This window comes from Elaeis guineensis, chromosome 4, assembly GCF_000442705.2.
Source record: "Elaeis guineensis isolate ETL-2024a chromosome 4, EG11, whole genome shotgun sequence".
Taxonomy (NCBI): Eukaryota; Viridiplantae; Streptophyta; class Magnoliopsida; order Arecales; family Arecaceae; genus Elaeis; species Elaeis guineensis.
The window spans coordinates 22575025-22602483 of NC_025996.2; the positions used below are offsets into that span (position 1 = coordinate 22575025).

At 39.0% G+C, this 27459-nt stretch overlaps 1 protein-coding gene and 1 pseudogene across 1 annotated transcript in view; one reads left to right on the plus strand and one right to left on the minus strand.

The window, feature by feature from the left end:
- The window catches only part of LOC105043379 (DNA-directed RNA polymerase IV subunit 1), a 42398-nt gene extending 37277 nt beyond the window's left edge, over positions 1-5121 (plus strand). Inside the window, 2 exon segments of the mRNA XM_019850036.3 lie at positions 2040-2151; positions 4784-5121. Of these exon segments, the coding sequence (XP_019705595.2) occupies positions 2040-2151; positions 4784-4948 (277 nt within the window). The 3' untranslated portion in view covers positions 4949-5121.
- Positions 5122-5940: 819 nt separating this feature from the next.
- On the minus strand, positions 5941-18093 carry LOC105043380 (zinc finger CCCH domain-containing protein 17-like; annotated as a pseudogene).
- Between the last annotated feature and the right edge of the window lie 9366 nt (positions 18094-27459).

The following is a 27459-nucleotide window of genomic DNA, read 5'->3' on the forward strand; positions in this document are numbered from 1 at the left end:
GAGAACGTGGAGAAAATGGAACTTAGGTGGAAATCAAGGATCGCCAAACCGTCTCCAAATCGGATGGTTCTGGGCATTCCGAGCCGTCCCGATGGCAAATCGAGATAGTTCGATCAAGCAAAATGGCTCATCGGAGGGAGAGGATGAGAGAGATGAATGGAGGGAGATAGGGGATGATGCCGCAGAGGCTGGTGGTGGCCCGCTGAGGCCACCGGAGGGCCGCGGAGGCCTCCGGGCTCAGTGTTGCTCGATAGGGCATTTAATTGAATGAGAAAGAGGAAGGGAGAGTGACGGTATTGAAGGGAGGCACAGCTGATAGAGAGGATGCTAGAGGGCTCCGAGTGGCCCCTTGGCCACCGAGCGGTAGAAAATATGCAGGCGGAGCTGCGCCACGAAATAGGGGTGATTGTCCCTGTTCAAGTGTAGCCGACGGACTCATTGTTGGCTTGTTGTTTGAGGGTTCTTTTGAAAAGCCCAGTGAAGTCGGCACAGTCGGTAGACCCATTGCTGGCTTCACTATTTGAGGATTTTTAAAAAAAATCCCATGAAATAAAGGCGATCATGAAACAGGGGCGATCACCCTGTTTCATGCTTACAGCGCCTGGTGGCCACGGTGACCAGCTAAGGCCTTTTCTTTTCGTCCCCTCCCCCTCCCTCTTTCTTTCTTTTTCTCTTCCTAGTTCCCTTCTCCTCTGTGTCGGTTTGCACTGGTCCAGTCTGGTACAGATCCGTATTGCCGGCCGGCCAGTATGGGTTTCAGTACCAAGTCCTCCAACCTTGGTGGAAATATAAGCTTCATTGGGATGCGTCTTCCTTTTTCATTCCCATGATCCATGCAAGGACAAAATCCTCATTGCCCTAGATAGAACCCCCTGTTTGGCTTTCATGTTCTTTCACTGTCTGGTTACTTTATTTCATTTCTTGTTATCCAAATTTGGTCTCCATTTGTTCACAAGATTTAGTATCCAGGTCATTGAAAAGCTTTTGGTTCCTGCATTGTGCACTCTTCTGTTATCAAGTATTTCAATTCTAGAAATCTGCATTCCGCCACAACTAAACATGAACTCAAGGCTGCTGAACTATGACAAAGATTTAAGAAAAGAAAGGGCACGGAATTCACCAACAAATGTGAATAACTTATTGACTATCTTCCTCTATGATTTCACTATTCTTTATTCTATGGTGTACTTGGAGCAAGCAAAAGAACCGGTTAATAGCAAGGACTTGACCTTGGTTTGCGATGCAAAATACTCACCTTTAAGTTGTACTCAATTTGCATTTTTTAAAGAAAGTAAAGAGCTTTTTCCTTCTCCTAGATCGAAATTTTTTATACCTTTGGCTTTTTTTGCCTCTCTCTTTTTCTCACATCTACTCTCAAACCCCAATAGGTTTGGTGGATAATTGGCTACTGGCTTGTGGAGTTTAAAGAGACTTTCAATCTTGCACACGTTAAAAAGCTTCAGTGAGATTTGTGTTTAATGTAGGCTTGTACCAGCTCTCTTCTGGTATCGCAGACATGAAATTTTAAATTTGAGATCATTGATCTTTGGCAACAATTAATCCTGAAATGGGGTATCAAACATTCTCAACCTAGAATTTTTTTTTCTGTAGACATGTATGGTTATACTTCACACGAGCAAATCGCTAGCAACTTTATACTTTATCTGCAGTAATGTTTTTGATGATTCAAACGTCTAGTAGCAGAGAGGTTAAGATGAGAGATATTTCATATGGACTCATTCTGCCTGGCAATGTGGAGAAATTTTATATAATGCCAGGACATCTAAACAAATTTGGCAATTAAATGTCAGCACTCATAATCTAACTTCATAGAGAAATAGTTATTTTAGTTCTGCACCTTATTGCACAATGTGCCATATAAACATGCAACCATTCTGTTTTTGTCACTTTTTGTTTTTGTAAAATAGGTAGTCATGCATCATATGTTTATCTTTCTTAAAATCTTCTACCTTGTTGCTATCTATTTTTATGCTCTCAAATGTTAAAACTTGTGCTGATGGAGTTAAATCTGTATGAAGGTACCCCATAAATGGATACTTAAATGAGACAGATAAATCATGTCTTATGGAGGCTTTATCCTATCATCCCAAAAGAGAAGCAAAGATGGGAACTGGAGTTCAGGGAATTAAGGTAATACAAGGATTACTTTTTAGTGTTGGGTTTCATATTTTTTTGTTCTAGAATTAGTTGCTTTATTATTTATTTTAACTTCATAGGCTGTCGTTGTGGAACAGAAAACACATTAATGCATTAATGTGCAAAAGGGTGGACCGGTGGAGAGACTAGACCACCAGTGTTGTCATACTGAAGCCATCTTGGAAAATGGAAATGTGAAGCATTTGATTTTGATTACGATTATTAAATTAACTATCATCATCCTTCTTGGAATCGTTTTAAATTCTAGATAGATAATCCCAAGAACTAGAAATAGTCATACAATGGTTACATGGTATCCGAATACAAACATTAATTTCTCACTTGGAAATTGCCATTGCCCAAATCCATTGCTTTGTTCTTCCTAACCTTTTTTGCTTGCATATCAATCTCACCACTTATTTCTGTACCTATATGCCTTGACTTCCCAAATCAGGAATTTTGACAACCTATATCCCTGAAAAGTTGCCTGTAATCAAAATGGTAGCATCTTACCCTGTTAACAAATACTTCCAACATGTTTGACACTGCCATAATAGCCTTAAAATGTTTTCTGGCACCTGACACCAGGCTTTCCGAACTGCATTGAGTTCAACCTTCACAATCTCTTCCAGTGGTCTCTTTTCACTCCAAAAACACCATCGTCTGTCATCCATAGCAACACCACCTTCACGACAACATTATTGTGTGAAACATTGACCTGTTTTGTGTCATCATAGAAAATATAATCAACCATGGGTTAGAGCAATATCACTTGTTGAAATAAGAAAATTGCTTTAGGAATTAAGGAGATGCACGGAAAAAGAAGACAAACCATAAGCAAAATTTTTCTCTTGTTTAGCAAACTGATTATATTATCATACGTAGTTTTCGTGTTACTCAAGTTTTTAATTGGCTTAAGGGAACTATTTTGATATAATTGTAAGTGACATACTCTTGAATCTTGATAAGTGATTATCTTTTACCAAAAAGAGAAATATGTGCATCTAACAGAAATTAACAGTTTCATATTTATTTTTATTACCTTGGAATATAAAAATTATGCTTTGATAATGAACTATTATTTCTTGTTTAGAAAGAACAGTGATGCTCATTATACAGTTATACACTTAAAATTATGGATGTGGTTATAATATTTTTCTTATTGTGAATCATACTACATTTATTTGATTAAAGATATTTATGGGTTGCATATTTTAATCTTAACTCTGCCAAGTCGGACTTTGAACGCAACATGGTAAAGAAAACTAGCTGGTTCCTGTTCACCTTCTTATATTTAAGTTCTACTCATTCCGCTGCCATGGTTGCTTCTTTTGTCTTGCTGGGGCTTGATGAACCTTCCAGACTTAGATGCTTTGTTGATATACTAAGTAATCTCTTTATCATCCTAGCTAATTGTAGTTTCTAAGTCTTTGCTATGCCTCACCTTGCTTCTTCTAGGTTCTTGTTGCGGTGTACTGCAAGGAAAAAGTATTTTATTCTTCAACCAAAATACAAGATGTATGCCACAAAATCATGTGTCTAGTCCCCTCATATTTATTCATGCTAACCTTATGCACCCTTATGTCTAGTCCCCTCATTTTAATATACTTGTGTTGAATATCTCTAGGTTGTCAATGGAAACAAAGTAAGTAATTTCAGCATTTGCTTATCCAACTATAAGGATCTTATATTATAATGTAAAAAGACTTGCACTCATGTTGCATCTGTGTAAGAAAGTCTGCTGCAAGTTGACCAATTCCTGTGCCCCTTCAAGAGATGATCCTGCAATATATCTCAACGGCATGGATGAATAACACTATAGAACACTCAACTAGGCATTTTATTTGACCAATGACTTCATTTGGCGGAAGTAACTGGGAACCCAAGAGCTGTAGATCTCACCTAACCACTTGCACAGTTTCTGCAAATTGCATTGGTTGTGGGGATCAAGGTTTGAATAATTTCAGTTAATCTAGGCCTAAAAAAACTGGTAAAACCAAACATGAGTTGATACCAGGATCAATCTGGTCTCTTTGGTTGAGCCTAAACTCTTCCATTTCTGGCAAATGAAAGAAACTGCATGGAAGCTGAAGTTGTTTCCTGTTCTGTTTTGGCCTTAAATCTAAGCTTAGGATCTCTATTTTAGGTCCTTCCGTGTGTCCAAGGAATCTTTCTTGTGAAATATGTGAAGCACACCCAATAGTATGATTGACAAGTGATTTTTAAATCTCCCAAATGGTTGGGACATGGTTTGCTAATTATGGTTGCTAGAAAAATGGAGCATCTTTGCCATACATGAAGAAAAACAGGCAGAATTGAGAAACCAATACTAGGGAGATGGTTTTGGGGGACATCACACGCCTGAAGTCTTCTGTTTTTAATTTTTTAGGCACAAAGGCTTTAGGGTCTTGCTGAACTCCTTGTGATAAGCATTGGATGGTCTCATAGTCCAGCATGCGCATGCTGGCCTCCATGGCTTCCACATTATATAGTAGAGATGATTGATTGTATTATTTTGTTCATAAAAGTATATTATATATTTGGCATTACGCTAGTTTTGTATTATGTTATGATTTCAAGGAAACACAAAAAGATCAGAGTTAAAGCTCTCTTTTCCTACTCACAGATTGGACATAGCCCATTGCATCCAGGGTCACGGTGTTTTGTTTTGGTGAGGAACGATGGAACAACAGAAGATTTCTCATACAGAAAATGCATCATTGGTGCAGCCTACAACATCTCACGGGAATTGGGATCAGTGATTGAGAAGAAAATGTACTGGAGGCTATGATTCATGAGAAATTTGTACAGATATTGGCAGTCTTATGGACCAAATTTGGGCCATGTATACACTCAGATTTCTGTCAACATTGTTCCGTAGATGTTCGGGGACAGTCTCATCACAGTCAAGGATGCCAGCCAGAACAATAACCGGAAGCTTTTTTTTCCCCGTTTTGGTGAACTTGGTTTTTCAGTTGCTCACACTTTTTACTATGGTTAGCTTCCTAGCATTCATCCATCATTGTATCTATCCATTTTGTTTTCATTATGCAAGTGTAAGAAAACAAGTTGTATATGCACCAATTTTGGTATTTAACAAAGAGATACTGGTGCCTGGACGATGGAAATTGTAATAATTTTGCATATCTATCATGTAAATGTGGAATTCATCCAAAGCAATTCTTTTTGGGAAATAAAGTAAATTTGATCCATTTTGTGTCTCATACCTTCCTTTTCAGCGCTTGGATGGTGGAGATTTTAGCAATGTTGCATATTTATGATGTCCATTTTGAGTTGCTCAAATAAGTCTTTTTCCAGGACAAGATCCATTTTATATCTTATATGTACCTTCTCAGCCACGTTACCCGTTATATTTCATCGTCGAAAATCCAGTAATGTTTAGTTCCTTCAATGTGACTAATACATAAAATAAAAAAAAATTAGCATGCTACCATCATGCGCATAAACTTAAGCAAATCTATGTTTGGTGTCCCATAGACCATAGCACATCCATATTCTCTCCGATTGTGATCCTCTAAATACTAATACCAAATCATGACAGCTCAAGTCCACGGATTCTTGTTCCATCCATAAGCACTAAACGGCTGCAACTCAATCAGCAAGAAATTTTGAGAAACCACTGACTGGGCTGGCCAGAATCCCAACTCACCAAAACACAATACATTGGTCTAAGAACTGATTTTTCTTCCACAGAAGTTGGATCTTTCAAGCTGTATAGAACTCAGATTGCAATGGGAAATCAGATCTCAGCATACGCTACGCTGTGTCTCTGGACACGTCCCATGCTGCGGGGATCCTGCATTTGATTGTACAGTACAAGCTTTTAAACCTTGTTGTCTGGATTCTATTCAGACAAGGTGCTTTCCAAGGAACAAATTGATCAATTGGCAAAAATATCAAAACTGGTTCCCATACATCTTGCATTGCATTTCAACAAATCCCTTATAAATTACGTGAGAAAATGAATATAGAATACAAAGAATGGATTGTCATCAGCTCATGAAGTTGGTGTCTCATTTGTCAACCACTTCCACACCTTCAGTTCACCTGTTCCTTCTCCTGTAAAGAATAACCCACCAGGACCAATTTGTATTGCTCTCATTTCCTCCTTGGAGAAGATTTTACCCCTCTCGCTGAACCTACACGGAAGATTTCTTTCAAGTTGAGGGAAACTTGCTTGGTCTCAAACTCATCAGATCACATATATGCATACTTACGCTGGCAGGTCATAGATGCGGGTGCTGTTGTCATTGCATGAACATGGTAGAACTGGTCTTGCTTGAGCATCATGCATACCACAGAGTGCAAGCACTCCCTGAAGAAGGATAAATGCATTACTGAACAATGTAATCCTGACAGCTGAGTTGAACAAAAACAAAGCCGTCTGATATCTACTTTCAGAAGCATGTTGCATTTCTAGATAAACTCATAAAACAAATACATATCAACTCCAGTGAAGAAACTGCAAAATATGTGTAAGGGTCAAAAGAATCCATTGAATCCACCATCTCACCATAAGACAGGAGCATTAACCGCAATGAGTACACGATAAATTTCTGGTTGTTTGCTGATCTTATAGCACCGATAAAATTTTTTCATATGCACTACCATTTAATTGTTTAGGAATCTTAAGTTCTCTTCCTCTTTAAAACTTACAAAGTAATCCATATATAAGCAGATCTAGCATCATTCTAGCCAACTTTCTGCGTGAAGCCCTAAATCTGCTAATGACATGATCTGAATTAGCATTAGGTCATGATCCATTCACAAAATTGGTGCACACAATCGTATCTTACAATTTTATCGAAAGCATATTGACATCTCAACTTTGATGTGCTTCAGAAAAAATAGAAATCCTAAATTCAGATAACAAAAATTGTCGGAACTCATGTACATAGGACCACCATAATGACCAAACTTGGAGTCCATGGAAGACAGCAGCATTATTAAGGTAAGCCATTTCATAACCAATGACGGCTGTCAAAGCAAAGAATATCTGTGAGTCTCCCCCTCTTAAATAATAAACTTGGCGCATGAACAAGTGACCTTTCCTAGGACAATGAGATGCTAGATAGTGAAGATATGGAAAGAAATGATGATTCGGCAAATGGCATCAAGCATAAACTTTCATGCAAAGGGCGAAGATTGACAGGCGAATGCAGCAAAGAAGAGTGACAGGCATTGTGAGCTCAAAAGAGAAGGTGCTAGGAAATACCCTTAGTCTGCAATAATAGAACGGTGGATCATACACATCACATATGACATGTCAAGAGATTCACCCTTGATTGCCTAAGTGTAGAAACGATGTGTATTTGTATCTACACAAATCTAAGCAAGGCCACTATACATTCACATAGTGCAATGACGCTCTAGTTTGACAGCAGATAAAACGGATGCTATAAAATTATTTACATGTTTGGCTGGCTGACTATAAATTGTTATTGAAAAACTAAAGATAAAGAGGACGTTATGAGTTTTAAAGGTTGGGCAGTTGGAGAGGAGATATTCTAAGGATGGTTAAGGGAGAGCATAGCTGTCAAAAATAGCTCAGTCAACCCTAGTAATAGAACTAGCTATAGCCTAGGCGATTGCCCAGGCAACAACCTAAGTATATAATCAGTCATTGTTTAATTTAAGTAAATCATTTATAATAAAAAGTTCTAGCATAATTTTAATATATTTGTATATTACCAAACCTTAAGGCATAAATGGTGGATGTAAACAATGGAAAATGCTTTACATAGGCTAAACTCATAATTAGAAATGACAGTACTAATATAGTAATATGTATTACTGCTGTCGTAGCTTAAAAGGTAAATATTGCCAAGCTTCCTCAATTGTCCATAGGGCTAGAGCCAGACCCTCAGTATAGGGTCTAGCTCCAGAAGTGTAGGGATTTGAATAAAAGACCTTATGTGGTTGCTTCTTAGTATGTATATTTAGGTAAATACAATTTGATTTTTTTCCATTTCTTGAGGTCAATTCTAATTTTACATCTTGCTCGTGCCCACCATCCTACAAAGGTTGTGATAGACCAACCTTTAGAGGCTGTATGTTTCTGCTGATTGTGTGATGCTTGATGCTTTTTAATCCTACAATGCTTGAGCTTTTCCTACAATTCTTACCCTCGGCCATGACTTACTGTTGCTGTTATATTCTTGCCAGTCCTTTTGCCTCCAATACTTGCCTTGCACAGAAAGCACCATTACCAACAGCATTCTTTCTCTGATTCCATTTATTCAGGCTAATTTGAATGAGTCCATGACTTACATGGTGCAACAAATCATCTCAAAATCATTTTGACATGGCCATTATTGATGTCCAGCCAAACATTGTGTGTAACCTTCAATTGTGAGGTGCCTGAAGCCACATGACTGTTACCAGTATTCCTGATCATCTAACATGCTTGCGTCATCATCATTCTTTCCTGCTAGTGCAATTCTTCATTCCTGTCCTGCTTCTCAATAGGATGCTCTGAACCTGTAATGCTGTTCTTCATGTTCCTAAACTTTATGAATTTATTTTCTACCAGTAACCTGGCAATCACCGATGCACATTATCCTCAAAAGCAAAGGGACCTACATTCTCCAAACTACTTCCTGTGAGACATTAAAGGTAATCATATTTTATTGACCTTTTTGAGTCATGTCTTCATATTTAGGGCTTCACTACTTGAAACATAGTGGAGTCCTTGATATACTTCTGAACCCTCTGTTCATATGGATAGTGAGTTGCTGAACAATCAATCTTTTCTGCTTAGCTGCTCTAATTCTATCTCACCAGATGATCTCCCTTCAAATCAAGATTCACCATCTCGATGTTAGACCCTGTACTGGTAGCATCTTACTACAGTGTTGGTATGCGATTCAGGGTGGCATGGTAGTGCCAATACCGTATGGTACGCCCCGTACCAGGTGGTATGGGGAGGTACGGCAAACCTTGCTCCAAATACCTTGGTTCATGTGCCTACTTAGTTTGGGAGGGTGACATATCAAATGTTTTACTTGTGCACAATTCTTTTTGTTTGCTTGGCTGTACCTGATGCATGGTGAAGCTCATTTATTTAGATATGTCAACATTTACCTGAAATTCATTTTTGCAGATACACCAGCATTTCTCATCTCTCCACTATGATTCTTCTTTGATCTTGAAAAACCCTTAAAGTTTTTTAAAAGTGATTCCAGAGCTTTCTTTATCATGAGGTGTATGCATTTCTAGTCTTTGATGCTTTCTTTTGCGAATTCACTTCTTTCAGTTAGCTGTACTTGATGCATAGTGAAGCTCATTTTTTTAGAAATGTGAATATTTCTCTGAAATTCTTTTTTGCTCCATTATGATTCATTCTCGACTCTATAAACCAGTAATGTTCTTTTTACTGATTCCAAAGATATCTATATCATGAGATTTATGTATTTTACGTTGCTTGAGGCATCATCAACCCTTAGGTAACTTCTCTATGTCATCATCCAAAGTTTACTATGCAATCGAAATGCACTGCTCAAATGTCTGATGTCCCATGCCCACAAGATGAGCTTTCATGGTTACCAACCTTGAGGGACCCTGTGACATCTCCTGCTAGCCTCCTAACCAGCATTAAGTTTGAAGGAAAGGGTTTGCATAGTGGTCTCTCCATTCCTAGGCATATTTCATTCCAAGTTTAGGACAAGTGGCACAAAATCTAAAAATTAGAACACCCCCGCCCCCCCACACCCCCCCAAAGTTAAGCCAGTACTTGTTGCAGCAGGAGAAGTTACCCTAGGTGCTAAAGCATGAATGTTTTGTACCCATTGAGAAAAGATGGGTTGTAATTGTATAGTAGTATTTGAAAGCATCTATCAATTAAAAATTGAACTTCAAAAGGGAAAATAGAAAAACTTTGTTCATAAATTACACACTATCATGTAAAACATGATAAAAGATGTATATAAGATTATGATCATATTTGAGATGTAAACAAGCACGCACACAAGCACAAATATTTCATTATGTTCAATAATTTATATAATATTATCCATAATATATTCCAGTGTTCGCTGAAACACCGCAAAGTGGGGAGTTCAAGGCGTGTTGAACCATACTGGCGGCCTATTGATGCAGTTCGAGTGTTTAATTTAGAACACTGACAAAAACAGAGGGAAGGACAAGGAAAGAGAGGAAGAGAGAGGGGAGGAGGGAAGGAGAGAGAAAGGATGGTGCTAGCTAGCGATAGCTTGTTGAGGCCGCCAAGGCCTCCAAAGCTCTACCCTCCTATGAAGAGACGAGAATAGAGAGAGATGGAGAGATAGAGAGGGGGGGAGGGAAGAGAGAAATGGAAGGAGGGAGAGGAGGAAGTGGCAAGAAGGTCGGCGGTGGCAGGCAAAGGGCCATCAAGGCCCCGAGACAGCCAGATCCCCGCCCCCATGGCCTCCGCTAGATCGAAACAGCGACGACCTGCTCTTATTTCAATCGCATTTAATTTTTTCACAATGCACAGTAAAGTCCGCAATTTGTTTATCTCCCTCCCTCCCTCTCTCTCTCTATCTCTCACTATTCTCATCTCTTCATAGGAGGATGGAGCTCCAGAGGCCTTGATGGCCACTACTGACATCTCCGCTAGCCTCCCTATTCTTCCCTTCCTCTCCCTCCCTCCCCTTTCTCTCTCTCTCTCTCTCTCTTTTCCTTTCTAGTTCTCCCTATCCTCTGCTTTCGTTGCCATATCGATTTAGGCTCGGTACAGGGGCATACCAAACTGTATCGTTGGTTGGTCGACATGGATTCTGATTCTAGTTTTATGGTCTTGATATTTTCTATATAAAAGAAGCAACTATGAGCAACAAAATAATTTATACTTAACAATATAGTATCCATGATTGATCACAAAATGACCTATTAATGGACACTTATAGTATTGTTTATGAAGTTGGCATGAACGATTGGTTGCATTATTAGGAATTTAGCAACTGATCACTTAAAATAATCAATCTAAAAATATCCAAGCCCTGATGGTTTTCTCACTATTCTAGGTGATATTCATGATCCTTTCATAGAAAATTTTTTCCCCGTTGGGAACAATTTCATAAATATTTGAGCATGAAAAATTACAATGTGTTTAAGAAGGCTACTCAACCTTCAATCCAAAAAAATTATTAAAAAATTGAAAGTTAATAGATGGATACTTATCGGACACTTCTTCAAGTCATGAGAATAAAAATCACTTCTCCGAAAATTTCTTCATTCTTGCTAGAGTTTCATTCATGAATTCATTGAAGAATGCATCAATTAACAATTTTTTAAACAATAAAAAAAGATTAACGAAAATGGATTCAATTAAAAATGAATTGAAAAATCCAAAATAATAACACCTAATCTAATTCATTGCACTTCTTCAAATCAAGGTTAAATTCTTAATTCAATATCATTTCTACCTTGATCAATTCAATAAGCTTCAAGAAAAGGCTAAAAGAATAATTTGGGATGAGCAAGGAGGCATCCTGGATCATCTTATATAAAATATTCAGTTAAGACATATTTGGTTCTAACTAAGATTTTAAATTTTATGGGATGGAGGTGTCCCAATATCTCCATGGAACAGGACGCCCCACCATCCCATCCTATCCCGATGGCGATTCTAGTCATCTGACCTAGTAGATATCCTCCATTTCTCTCCCTTCTTTTTTTTCTTTCCTTCTTTTCTTTCTTTGTCTTCTGCCTTTCTTTCTTTCCTTTCCTTTTTTTTTTTCCTTATCCCTTCCTTTTTTTTTCCTTTTTCTTCTTCATTATTTTCTTCCTTTTTTCTTTTATTTTTTTTTTGTTCTCCTTCCCTTTCTTTCTTTCGTTTTTCTTCTTCTTCTTTCCTTCCACTTCTCTTTTCTTCATATTTTCTTCCTTTCTTTTGTCCTCTTTCTTCTTCTCTCCCCATGTGAATAGATTTCGCAGCCCAACCCTCTCCCAATTCTATTTTCTCATAGGAACGGGACAAGATGGCTAGGACACCCTCCGTCTTCTTCGGACATAAGACCTTGGTTCTAACCTCCATATACCATTGCTTTTGACATAGCAAACCAAACATATTGGTCCCATCCATGAATTTCATTATTGCACCACATGCGATCACCACAACATGCTACAATATGGGCCTATGCAACATAAGTTAGTATCAAAGTTCACCATCTCAATACTGGACCCCACATTGGTACCATCCTATTATAGTGTCGGTACGTGGTTTAGTAAGATATTAGATACCGTATCAAGTATCAATATGGTACAAGATAACAAATATGAGATCGGTACAATACAGCATATGCCCCATCCCATATGATACGGGGCAGTACGACAAATCATGATCAGTACCCTAGGTACATGGTATGTACCATTTCTATCACGCCGACTATTTGTTAAGTTGTGTTGGTTTATGCACAAAACCTATGTGCAATAATGCTACATGTTTTGGTGGTATGCTTGCCACAAAGTGCTCACACCCTTAAGTTGAGGTATACTCCAAACTCTAAGCTCTTACTCTAATGGAATTAGAGACTTTCTACATGTCATTCCTTGATGACTTGAACTTAGCGATCAATTAAATGATGCAAACAACTTTTCTCCAAGATCGCATTGTGCGATGAGTATGAGATCACTATTATCAATGAAACATCATTTCCTGCTCCTACCAAAAGTTTACTTGGTCTAGCCCACTTACTGCCAAAGCTCCATCATTTGTGAGCTTTTATACAAATCTTTGAGACTTGGACTAGTTAGACCTCCACTTCCTAGATTGCCTGCCATATAATCCTCTAGCAAATCATAGCTTTGGATGCCAAAAATTATTTGTTGTCACCAACGCTCTATGGCATGGATTTGCTTATATTAGCTATTCCTAACATGCTTTACATGCTATTATTTTTTTCCCATATTTAAGTTTATTTGGAATAATTGTTTATGCAAAAATTGATCTAAAACCAGAAAATGTGCTGAAATTATTATAAAAAAAAATGAAACATATCTAAACAAAATGGATAAAAAATTGTCTTCCTTTCTTAGGTTTAGTGATAAAAAATTCCAAAAAAAAGGTGGAGCGAGTTGCTTATCATGGGTTGATATATTTGTAGGCTTCAAGCTAACCAAAATCTTATTGAATCCAAAATATCATAGTAGAAGTGCCTCGCAAACTCTTATTCTCCAAATCACATTGAAGAGAGTGGGTGAATTGGGAAGAAAACAAAAAAAAAAGGCAAAAAACCATCTTTGAATCGGTACTCGCCATGGTTCCAAAACGTAATGAAATAGGATGGTACAATCAGTATCTTACCATTCTAGCATGAAAATGGCATCGGTACAGGTGCTTGGACATTGAAAAGCCATACTAATATGTACCGAGCATTCCAATTTGTATTGCTTTGTAACGGTGCATATAAGTGATACCATACTAACAGTATTAGTAAATACCAATAGTTTAAAAAAAAAAAAATTAGATGTTAGTTTCGATATGTATGGTCAGTATCAGTACCATATTTGACATTGCCGCTCCAATGGGAAAACCATAAGAGGTTTGGTACTAGGATTTAAAGCCTTAGTACTAACTATTGAATGGAGAAACCTTACGAGGTTTGGTATCAGTATTTAAAACCTTGGTACTGACTACTGACCAATATTGATCAATACCTATTAGTACTAGGCGATTACCCTAGGTTCCGCCCTACTCATTCAAAATCGAGTACCAAAAAGCATCTTGGGTTCTAGTCCATTTGGTATAGCCAATGTCAACTAGTGACTAATCATCAGACAAACTCTTCAATATACCAACTTATGCTAAGTTACCACAGATCTCAAAGTTTGTTGACATCATAGGTCCACACAAATCCTAAGCAACATGTTCAGGTTAGTGAATTCAAATATACCATTATAGTGACAATTGACAATGTAGGTCCACCTACATCCTATGAAACGTTCCCTTAAGAAAGAGTAAAACTTTTAAATGGATTAAAAGCATTAAATCACCACTTTTACTTCAAGCCATCATAAGAAAAGATTTTAACTAGAGATTTTGGGACAAACACAATATAAAGCAAAAGACAACTCATGATAAAATTTAATGAGAAAATATGTGAAACAGCTTTAAGATCGAAAGGATCATAGAATCTGAAGCTAGTTGCTGGGAAGGTTTCTTCTATACCCTTTGCCCAATATATGCTTTTAGAGATTTCTCCTCAAAAAAGGATTAAATAAAATGGGATGCAACTTGCTTCAGACAACTTTGGCCACCGAGTAGGTCAAGATGGGGTCTAAGAGCGAGATCTACTACATCCGAGACTAACTCATATTGCAAAACTTACGGAGGGAATAACTTTCACTAACAATATCTACTTGAAATGCAGTATTTTTTGAAATTAGGTAATTTTTGAAAACCAATAATGTCCCAACCTGTTATAAGGCCCATTGGGCACCAAACAACCCCATTGTTTTGATCATCACATTTATCTAATGTCAGGGACAAGCATAACAAAAAATAAGTAATGACTAAGCGAGGTTTTTAGAAGTTAAAGCTTCAACATTCAATCATTTCGTAGCAGTGATAGAGAGATGTTTATATGAGCAAGCACTATAATGTTCTCATTTCACAATTCTGTCAGTTATGAGCAAGGTAAATCTTATTCTCAAAAAAAGTGATCACTTTTAAAATGACCGGTTATTTCCAATTTCATGAGTTTACATTCTACGGCACAGAGACGTACATGTTCTTCATTATGAGTATAAGTTACTTCATAATTTCCACTTTCTGTAGCAACCCAAACCTGCATGGACCCGCAGGAAAAAAAAAATAAAGAGGTAAATAATAATTGACAGCCTGATGATTGAGTGCCAAGTAACCATAGACGTAATGAGCCCAAATAACATGTACTTGTAAGTGATTAGCACTAAATATACCAAAAAGTTCTGACCTTTATTGTTTGGTCCAGCGAACAAGATAATAAAAATTGATCCCAACAAAGTACTGACATGACAACTGATACATGGTCAGTGAGGGTCTGGATGCACTGTAAAGTAGCCAGGTCCCACACCTGAAAGATATATCAAATCAAATGTTTATAAGATTGAACAATGTATATCTTATGCTAATAGAGCAAATGGGAAAAAAAGAAAATCAGGAAAATTGGCAAGGGAGAATCTTATTTTGATATAGGAACATCATCTTGCACATCAAAATCAACAACCAGTGGTACACATTTTGTAAATCATCTTGCATCACTCAAATGGCATAATGCTCCAGACACTTGCCTCCTCTATACCTCCCCTATGGCAAGAGGGTGATGCAAATACTGATCTCTTCCTTGAAACAAAAGGTCAAAAAAAGACATTGACTGGCAAGGTTTTTTATTAAAAGAAATAGATGAATTATCTCAATGATCAAAACCAGCCTGACAAATCAAAGTCAAATAAGTAAACTTGAATCATATAGTTCTTTTACCCATGCAAACCAATATTGTAGTGGCTTTATGGTTGCACTGTATGCCAAACATGATGATGTTGTCAATACATAAACTTAAAAAATAATAAAATATTAAGAGGAAAAGGTAGCTGAGAAATTCATCATATAACTGAAAATGCTATATTTGGTCGTCGAGTAGATTCAAGGTTTAATGATAGATAGATGTAGAATCCTTAAAGGGCATCCAAGTGCACGAAGTTCCAGCACTACAAGGTCAACAACAGGTCAAATATACGTAATTTTAGCTTTACATGCAGAGAGTCTTTCCATGTTTTGAACCCATACACCCATGTTAGAATGGAGCAACCTTAAAATTGTACCAAGGCCACCCTCAAACACATGAAATTAACAACACTAGATTATTGTATGTGCTAGCATGTTTTTAATCAAAGTTCACTGTCTCGGTACCAAATCCTGTACTGGTAAAATTCTATATATTATAGCATCGGTACATGGTTCATTACGGTATGGTAGTATCGGTATGGTATGGTATGGCATATTGGTATGGTAGCACTATGGTATGGTATGCCCTGTACCAGGTGGTATGGAGTAGTACGGCAAACCATATTTTTAATGAAGTTTATACAAGAAGCATCACAATTACTCACCTACCGAATGGAACACATCAAACTCAATTTTTAAAAATATTGCACATCAAATTAAATATAAACTAAGGGATAAGTCATAAATTTCTTACTTTTATAGTACGATCCATTGAGCCAGAGTAGAGCCTCATCGCACCCACAACTAATGAAACAACAGCAAGTTGATGGCCACTAAGAGATGCTGCTGGTTCAAAGCAGTTCCCTACAGCACTGAACTTCCATGCCAATATACGTCCACCCTGCAACAGAAAGAAGAAAGACATGGAATCTTCTTTCAAGCATGTGCCACAAGTTCACCTATACATTTCATCTACACTTATTTCCATACAAAATTAAGAAAAGATTTTGAAAAGGGTTAAGAAGAAAGAGGAATACTTGTGTCCCGGCAAAAACCATCATATTACCAACAGCCAAAGCATACACTTGGCCAGCAGGTCCACTGAGACTTAGATCTATCGCAGTTTGTGTGTTCCATGCCTGCATGACCACCAAAGGAGAACTGAGACACACAAGGCTCACCACCACGCAAACACAATCATCCACATCCAAGCTGAAGACTAGAGGCCATTCAAAATGCAAGAAGAGTGATACATGAAACACGAAATTCAAACTTTTCCAAGAAAAGGTAAGAAATAAATTTTATTAAAAAAAAAATCTCACCTTAACAGCATGGGGAATACCAATAAATACCCATGGCCCCTCGCTGATCATGCAACCGATTTGGCCTCCCAAATTAATGATCCCAACACACTATCCCAGAGACATGATAGATTAAAGATATTATATCCAATATTCCATGGGTAAACAATGCCAAGAGAATTTATACCTGCCCGCTCTGACAATCCATACCCGAACAGATTCGTCCTGGCTCCCCGAATACAACTTGTCGGACCCCGATGGAAGTGCGATCCCTGTAACCGCCTGCCAAGATAACTCCTTTCTATCAAACCACCAAAGGTCCAAAACCCACCAAAGGTTCAAGGGAGCATAACGAGGTAAAGAAAGCCACCTTTTGATGCCCCTGGAGAGGGGTCAAGAGGGAGAAGCTATCGCCGATAAACCACGAGTGCAAGAACCGGCAACTCTCTCCAAAGGTACAATTTCCGGCGAGAAAGTAGTTGCAGACCTTGTCCGGTGGCCGCCCCTCCCCCTGGCCCCTTCCCCCACTTCCAGGAGGGGGTAGAATTGCCGCCGCCGCTGTTAGGGTTCCGCCACACGAGGCCCTGGTGGTGGGTCCGCTTCGCCGCCACCCCGTCCAGCTGCGCCGGCAGCTCGCTGTGGACGAAGGGGCACGGGTGGCGGTTGCACCGCCCCGCCCGCCAGTGGTAGCACACCTTGTTGGCCCTGTCCGGGACCGCCGCCGCCGCCGAGGAACCCACTCTTTGGTGGGCCCTCTTGTTGCCATACCGGTCGGCCGTCTTGTTGTCCATTTCAAGAAGAGAAGGGCGGATTCAAGAAAAGACCCTAGAGCGGAAAAGACTCGGGGATTGAAGGATAGAGAGACCGGATGATCGATCGAGAGGAGGGTTTGCGCTGGATTCCAGCGACCAAGATCGAGAAGGGAGAGGGGATATCGGCGGGCGAGGGATATTGGGGAGAATCCAAGCGGAGAGGATTTCAGAACTCGCGCTCTCTCTCTCTCCCCCTCTAGTCTCCCCCCTCTCTCTTGCTCCCTTTGATGATGGTCAGAGAGATGGCGAGGAAAGAAGCGGAGTGAGGCGACCGACGCCAGTTACGGTTTTCTATTTTCTTGGCACCGCGTCGCTGCCTGGCAGTGATCCTACTCCTGTTCGCCGTCGGTATCGCGCTCGTGCGCTTCCCATTCGCCGTCGCTTGTTAAGCCATTCGTGTACGGACCAACAAACGCGGCTACTTAGTCGATCGTTATATCAGACAACGTGCGTACGGAAGAAACTACTCGCCAGTGCGATGAGACGTAACACGTAGGAGTGGACTGGTGTGATCCTCTGATCTGGTAAAGTTTCTTTAGATAATTCATAGTTTTTAGTTGTTTTAGAAAGTACTCCTTTTACTTAATTTTGGATTTTATACAATTCAAGATTTAATTACAGAGATCCCATTCCACTATAATAGTTGGAATCATCACTGCAGTATGGGCATGATTGTCTGAGCTCCGTGTACTACATCATACTGTGGGATCCACGTAACTATGAACATCATCATGCTATATTTGGAAGAAAACAATATGCCGGGAAATTCCCCTCCTCTTGTTTTCACCTGTTAAGGGAGTCATGGGCATGGTGATGGAGCTACACCATGTTGTCTCTTGAAGCCTTGCATGCAATTATGGTGATGTGCAACTATGATTTTACAGGATATCACATATATACAAATATTTGGAGGAGGTATTGCATGAAGTACCGACGGATGAATGTTTGTTGATAAAAAGTTTAGATATATTTTTATGAAGTGAAATGTGAAGCATAATATTTTAGTTTTATACAAATTTTGGATAAAATTTTGAATCATTTATATAAATTTATTATTATTTTAATTGAAATTATAATTTATATTATTGAGATGGTAGAGCCACCCTTCCTTTTTTTTTCCTCTTTTCTCTCTATTTTTTTTTTTCTCTGCTTCTCTTCTTTCTCCTTCATCTTTCTCTCTATATCTTTTTCCGTCCATCCTGCATCAAGTGCATAATCAAAGATTTTATGTTGCAATAATTAATGTTTTAAAATTGTCAATTTGAAACTTGTTATCTGGATAATAAAATTCAAAGTGTGAGAGTTTTCGATCAAATAGGAGGAAAAAAAAAAAAGAGTCGGCAAGCTAGATTGTTCTCATTTAACCTAATTTTCATAAATAAATTGATGTTATTTGCCTCATGTCAAATAACATGGACTTGGTATCAACAAGTTGACCCAACCGTTCAAAAATTCCCTTCCCAAACCAAAATCAATCTTGAGAAGATCTTATCACATGAATGATATACTATCGTGTTCAAAACATCAGTACTGGGACTAGTTTCCACTTAAAGATTTTCATGAAAAATGATTGGTAAATAATGCAATTCTTTGAGAACTTGCCTCAGCGATGGATAAGCTATTTAGAGAAGGGTATAGCAAAGAAAAGGGAGAGAGCTGGAAGGGGAAGAGAAAAATCTGATAAAAAATTCTCCTTGATTCTCTTTCTCCGCCTCTCTCCACAACCAAACTGGGTATAGTAAGGTATCTTCCTCATAGCTCAATCTATTATTCGAGCGGCATACAGATAACATGCCTCCAAATGTGCATATGATCCACGAGCTGAAATAACATATACCAAGTGTCCCAAGCCCAAACCCTTTCCCTCTCCGTTACAAGCATCACAGGGAAGCAACATAGACACCCAGTCCCGAACTCAAAATATATTGTAATAATAAAAAAAAAAAAAATAGCATGGTTATGTGATCGTGTGAGATGCTGACATCCTAAAATCTGATACTCCGAGGTGGATTCAGAGGCAAGTAAGGGCGGCAATTCCCATGCATCCTCCCTTGTGTGATATTTAGAGGCTCCTGAGTGGGTGTACTTCACTGACATCAGGCACGTCTATCATGAGATGAATAGTATCATAGGTTGTGCCGCCTCCTTCGTTGCAAGTATGCTAGAGAGGTGTTATGGATGGACAACAGGGCAGCTCTGGTGCTGTTCCGTGATATTTTATTTTCTTATTCCTTTGATTGTACTTATACTAAATATGTGTGAGTACTTTATCTTATCATTTAGGAAAAAAAATGATAGTCCCACCAATCAACTAAATGGCTCAACACAAAGAAAGAAGATCAAAGCACCTCAAAAACACGTTCTTGTTGAGAACTCCAGGACCTCAAGACCAAGATCTCCCTGAGCCCCTAAAAAAAATCAATCTCAATCATGTCCTATATGTTAAGTACGATAAATATTATTGACCCATTCTCAAACAGGTTTAGCTCCGGAAGTTAATTTCTTTCTCTAAAAAGAAATAGAAATTTTATTGTGAAATAAAAGAGGGATAACTTGGATGCTTTTTCCTTGTAATCATCATGTAAGTCACTGGTTTTATTTTATTTTTATAATGAGAAAAGTAAATAGTAGTGAAGGGATTTTTTTATCAATATCTATGAATTAATTCATAAAGATTTTACTTAATTGATCCTCAATGCAAAAATCAGTGAGTATCTATTTGAAACTACCCAACTTGAGAAATCAAATTGAAATTCTATTTGAAACTAGTTTTCTAATTATGATTAAACCATGATTTTTCATTTAATGTTCCATATATTTATCTATATATATTTTGATTTTTCCTTCTATATCATTATGTTTTCCATTTCTCATGGTTGCGATATGTTGTTGGTTTAAATTAGCCTCAAGGCTATATGTGATATTCATGGGTTGGGATAATTAGGCGGAAAAACCTATGATATTTATGGGTTAGGTTAGTACAATAGCCCAATTTATAATTTTATGATTTTGTTGATTATACCGACCCAACACATGGATCCTATAAAATTTTTAGCTCGATCATCAGTAAACTCTTGAAGGATCATCTTTGTGACCAAGAAAGGCACCATCAATAGCCCATTATCACCTCTAACCTTGTAGAGAGGTTTAAGGAACAAGAGAACAGATGACCCAACATGTTCATAATCATCAATGAAAAAAGTTCAAGTATATTGGAACAGGAGAATCATGAGTGTTGCGGCTAACTTTCTGTCGTCTGTCACCGGTGAAAAGCACCTGCAAAACAGCATCCTCACAGATCGGAGTTGTATCCGGCGGAGACCCTCCGATGCTTAAGTCAGAGAGAAAATTGGTGAACAGCAGTAGAGTATCAAGAGTAGCAGAGCTCTGGCCCAGAAGTGTCTTACCGGCACTGTTCACTTATCCTCTTTTTATAGATGATTCTGATATAATCGTTGAGCACGTGATCTCGCTTTTTATGTGCTAAATTATCGGACCATAATTGTAGAGTTAGTGGGTCATTAATTTTCACTAATTGCTGTGACATGTAGTCGATAACCGTTATAACGGTTACAGTATGTTGAGCAATTGGCTGACTATATATCGGTAATATTGATATGTCGGTAGAACATCCGAGTGACCATCGGCTAGTAACTCTAATATGCTGATAGTCTTAGGTTGGAGGTTGATCAAATCGTTTGCTTATTGATCGATAGTTGCCGACTGTAGGTCGGTCAACCGATTGTGAGCAGGTGCGATAAGTTCAGTCGGCCGATGTAGAGTCAAGTCGGTGAAATATATTAAGTCGGCATTCGGTCATAGAGTCGAAGTTGGCCGTCGTAGAGTCGGAGTCGGCCATTATAGAGTCGGAGTCAAGGGTCGGTTGATTTGCCCCAACAATTGTCCTCCATTTTCAAGTTCAATGTGATCCGACGTGTATATCATCACGTGGTCTGTTACGTTGGACGAAGAGAGTCATCATGTATCGAATCGAGCTCCGACTTAATTGCTAGTCTTTTTGGAGTATGAGAGTCGGTTGTTTTGTCATTTCGATGGCTCAATCGGTGAATCGAACGTTCGATAGTAGTTGTAGGATCATCCATTAGTTGCATATTCGTTTGACGTACTTTAAGTATTAGGATAAACGGTAATAAGCCATACCCTCCATCTGATCTTAGTCGAATAAGCACGTCAGGTTATTTGATAATCGGTGGCAAGTCGAATATCTTTCGACCGACCATAGTCGAGTCAGTATGATTCTAATGCGACCTTGATCATATTGGCATAGTATTCCGCTTAGTTAAGACTAAGTCGGTATAATCGGCTTTTACAGTGAAAAGCCAAAATATGTTTGGTACCGAGGCATAGTCGATATTATGGCTTTTACAGTGAAAGCTAAAGTATAGTTGAAGTCGATTTTTACAGTAAAAAATCGAGGTATGTTCTGCACTGAGACACAGTCGATAGTTTGGCTTTTACAGTGAAAGCCGAAATATATTCTCTAACTTTTACAGTGAAAATCGAAATATAATCGGTGCCGAGATAAAATCGATCTTTTGACTTTTACAGTGAAAGCCGAAATATATTCTCTATATCAATTTTTACAGTAAAAATCGAAATATTGATGTAGATAGGAATTGACCGTCCATCACTTAATAGTTGGCCGAATTTAGTGATTCTGAAGTTCAGTATTTTATTGACAGACGTGTGCGATGCAGTATATTGAATTCACCGAGTAGTCACATTTAGGAGAAAGTCGAGTAGAATAAAATATCCATCGAGCTTTTATTAGCTAATTATTGTTGAAACAATGACAGTATCGTCATGGGGAGTTTGAATTCTCCGAACATCTTCTTTCGAAAAAATTATTACATCATCAAATTATTGCTTTTTTGCCGATTTTTTTTGAAAGTTGCCCTCCCAGTTTGATCGTCCAAAGATCATATTAATGGCTCCAGTCGACCGATTGTTGATAATCTCCTCAGGTTGTGGTTGAGGTTGTCGATCAGCAGGAGGTTAAGTCAGTTGATTTTTTTGAAATTTTTTGAGATAGCCTCGTCGGATCAGAGCTTCTATCTCATTTCTGAGCTGGATGCATTGTTCGGTATCATGACCATGATCACAATATAATCGACAGTACTTCCTTCGATCACGGTTTCTCGATGGTGCTTTCATTGGTGTGGGATGCTATAGATATTCTGCTCCTTCAATCTCCATGAGAATCTGCGCACGAGGAGCAGAGAGAAGAGTATAGGAGTCATATCTGCCATAGCTCGGCTTCAGGCTCCGTCATCAGGGTGAAGCTCGCTTATTGAAAGATAGCCGACTAAATTCGGTCGGAGCTTCACTCTTCTTTTATTTCTTTTTCTGACCTTTGCCTTCAGTCTGGCATTAGTCAGAAGCAGGCTCATCTATGCGGATGTACTTGTACGCACGTTCGTGAAGTTCAGCATAGATTCGAGGGAGAGTGCTGTTCAAAGAGTAAAAAAATTTAGATCCCTTCAGACCCCTTTTCATGGTTGATATAGTCATGTCTTCATTGAGATCCCTGACCTCAAGTATGACCGTGTTGAAACAGGTCACAAAGTCTCTTAATGTCTCAGTCTCTCCTTGTTTGACTGAGAAGAGACTGTCGGATGTTCATGTCGACCTTCGGCTAGTACTGAAGTGGGTTACGCAAGAATGTTTGAGCTGCTTGAAGGAATCGATGTTTCCTGACTGAAGCTCAAAATATCAGACCCGAGCAGCTTTCTGAAGGGTTGCCGGGAAGTCGATGCATAAGAGGGCGTCGATTTCTCCTTGGATCATCATGAGAGCTTTATAGCTCTCAAGATGGTCGATTGGATCGGTGGAGTTATCGTATGCTTCTATCTGTGGCATCTTGAATCGAGATGAGATCGGCTTGTCCAAGATGTACTAAGAGAGAGGCTGGACGGTGTGGAAGTCGTAGTCAATAGAGGACTTCCGTCCTTCCACCTGAAGTCGGGCAAGTGGACGGTCAATTTTTTGGAACTTGCGTTCATAGCCGTCTAACTGCCGTTGCCAAGAAACTCTGGGAGTAGAACCTCCTGATGAACTTGAAGGAGAAGCAGAAGGTGTCCACGGCCATTTCTCTTTCCTAACATTGTGGAGATGGGAAAGAAAGGGGGAGCACCATGAGTGGTGGGTGGCACGATGAGTGTGTCGAGAATGTGGTCATCCATCTCGATGGGAGTGTCGAGACGGTCGCTTTAGGGAGGAAGAAGGTGGTCGCTGTGGAGGACGGCGGTTGTGCCTGGAAGGCACTGACTGCTCCATCGGTTGTTCCGTCGGCGGCTGCTGTTGCTGCTGGGTTTGCTGCTGTTGGAGGTTTTTGATCGCCTCCGTCAAAATATTTATCTGCTAACAAGTGCAACGATCTGGGCGTCCGTGGTGACCACAGGACGCGAGGAACTAGGCTCTGCTACCGGAGGTAGGGGAGGAAGATCTTTCCGACAGGAAGAGTGCCTCGCAAAATCAGTAGAAAGTTAGGCTCTGATTTTCGGCATGATTGATTGCAGATTACTGCCTCCTACTTGGTGCGCCAAGCTATTGTGGCCAATTTTCTGTTGCTTATTGCCGGTGAAGAGTACCTGTAAAATAGCATCCTCACAAACAGAAATTATATCCGGAGGGGAACCCTCCGATACTTAAGTCAGAGAGAGAATTTGTGAACAACAGTAGAGTATCGAGAGTAGCAGAGCTCTGGCCCAGAAGTGTCTTACCGGTGCTATTCACTTACCGTCCTTTGATAGATGATTCTGATGTAACCGTCGAGCACGTAGTCCCATTTTTTATGGCACTAAATTATCGGACCATAATTGTAGAGTTAGTGGGTCGTTAATTTTTACTAATTACTGTGATATGTAATCGATAATCGTTCATAACGGTTACAGTATGTTAAGCAGATTGATCGATTATATATCGGTAATATTGATATATCGGTAGAACATCCGAGTGACCATCGGCTTGTAACTCTGATATGCTGATAGTCTTAGATCAGAGGTTGATCAAGTCGTTTGCTTGTTGATCGATAGTTGCCGACTGTAAGTCGATCAACCGATTGTGAGTAGGTGCGATATGTTCAATCGGCCGATGTAGAGTTGGAGTTGATGAAATACATTCAATCGGCATTCGGTCATAGAGTCAAAATCGGCCGTTGTAGAGTCGGAGTTGATCATTGTAGAGTCAGAGTCGAAGGTCGGTTGATTTGCCCCAACAATGAGATCCCCTGGTTAAGAGTCAAATGCACACCAAAAGGTTCTTCGTGTTGGGCAGTCCATCTCTCAACTGATCACCAACCCCCATATCTCTGATGGCCATGAGTGATTACACGTGCATTTAGTGGTGGCAAAGCCGAAATGGCGTTGCCCTCTCGGCTCTGGCATTCATGCAAGTCTTAGGTGGTATGTTTGGGATGGACATGTTTCCTTTCTTCTTCACTCACTGGATATTCAAAAGTCATACAATGCATATCAATTTTGTTATACTATAGTTGTTACCGTTTTTCCACCTCCCTTCCTGAATGCACCGATCAATGAAGCTTTTTGGAGCACATCCCAAGAGCATGAAAAGGGTAGTACATACCATAATAACCTTTCTTTGTTTTATTTTCCGGCATTTATGCAATGGTCATCCATCCGAATTCAGACTTGTAATATTGTCCAAGTTTATGCACAGATGAGGGAGGAGAAGAGAGGCGTGCAGCCTTTGGACCTAATACACACCTAGACAACCTACCTGCCTTTTAACATATTTATTAGATGGATGACTGCTAAAAAAGATTTCAAGGGACTTACAACCTTTATGAGTATCTAGCTATGAACAACAATTTGCTTTTAGACATGCTGAGTTCTCTAACAGAAGAATAAAAATGCATTTCAAAGAAACAAAACATTTGTTTTAATATGTTGCCGTAGTTCTGATATAAAATCAATTTTGTATGCAAAACATGATATATTTGACTTCTTTTCAACTTTCGTTCCCGATTTTTTAATTAGCTAACAATTTTAAGTTGATAGGTGTGGTACATGGGCATGGAGACAAATGACCTCTGAGCAGAGCCTCATGCATTGCTCTAGAGTTTGCTTTTAATCGTAGAATAGATGACAATTTAAGGAAGAAATATATATTAATTTTCATTCTTGTATCTTTCCTTTTTCTGTTTCTGAAAGCCTTCTTTAAGGGAGTAGTTTTCTTCCAGTTCCAGGGCATGATAAGCTACAAGAACTAAGAGGGTTAATATTAGTTTACCTATTGGAACATACTTGATAAATCTCTGGACCACGCCTCCCTCCCCCATCCAAGCAACGCACCCACACACACAAAAAGCATGTTGAACATGTTTATATAATCGTACTTTACGTAGGACAATGCTTCTGTCTTACACAAATCAGTAATGCTTTGTGTGCACCACAATGACATTGCTGACTGAACCAATGCATCAATATGGTGTTCAGCTTGCCCACCTCTCAATTTGCTGTTTATACCTTTGCTAGTTGTCCTAAAATTCTGTCCTTATGTAATTGTTGGAGCGGCCTTGCATCCTTGGTTCCCCATTCTGTTGCCAAAGTTCAGACCACGGCATCCTAGTCTTGCTTCTCCTCTTGAACCGATGCATAATGTTGGAGGTTGTTACTATTTTCTTTGGAAAGAAGGCTCTGCTACCTATTGAGAAATGAGAACAAGAGATGCTGCAGCTGGACAATGGTGTTGAAGTTCCAAGGGGAGGTGGTTCTGTTCACGAAAAGCTTGATTTTGTACTGGTCTCTTTAACAGTCAGTTGTTGATTTTGTTTATGTATCCTGTTCTGCTCCAAATCTTTTCTTTGATCCCTAATAAAAGCCGGGTGGCAGTTGTCTTCCTGTTTATGACACACACACACACATACACACAAAAGGAGGAGGAGGAGGAGGAGGACTGCATATATTCGACCCTCATCAACTATCAATTTTTTCGCTGACTGTCTTTTTTTTATTTTGCTTTTTTGATCTAAATGGAGGGTAAGGAGTTTGGACCCTCATTAGTCACCAAATATCATTGTTCATATTTGATTCTAGCTAGTAGTGATCAACCAATTCGAATAGGCTTGATGTTTCTTTCTTTCTTTTTCTTTTTCTTTTTCTTTTTTTTTTGTGAGTGAAGGGGAATTTAAGAGTCTGCCATCTGGTTTTTATTGCTAAAAATATTTACATAGGAGAGAGTGGAATAAAACAGAATACGAGGAAACAAAACAGAAAATTCAGATTATGATAAGAGCAATGATGGGCCACCATGGGGTTTTGGGAAAAGAGGATGAAGTAGATATCACTTACAGTAATAATTTTAATTGGCACTCTTCAGCTAACATTCGTAACCTCGAGGACTATAGTAGGGGAAGTAACCTTTTCAAAGCATTCCAAAGGGTTCCATGCTTTGCCAAATTAGCCGTGGTACATAAGTTTATCCATAGATAATAGTTAGACATAATTTTTTGCAAGACGAAAAAGATATTGAAGGCTTATTTAAGTAGACCCCGTTGTTTCTTTCCTTCCAAATCTCTGAATAATAAGCAGCCATTAGTTGGTCAGTATATCTCCTCAAAGGTGTAGGAAACTTTCTTCTTCTCCAGGATGTTTGGAGCTCATTAAAAAAAGAATACCATCATCTGATTTTTAGTTGAATTTTCATGGCATTCATTGGACTTTTTGCAAACGGATATTTGATGAAGAGGTGGGAGACAGCCTCTTCATTTGCACCATAGAGT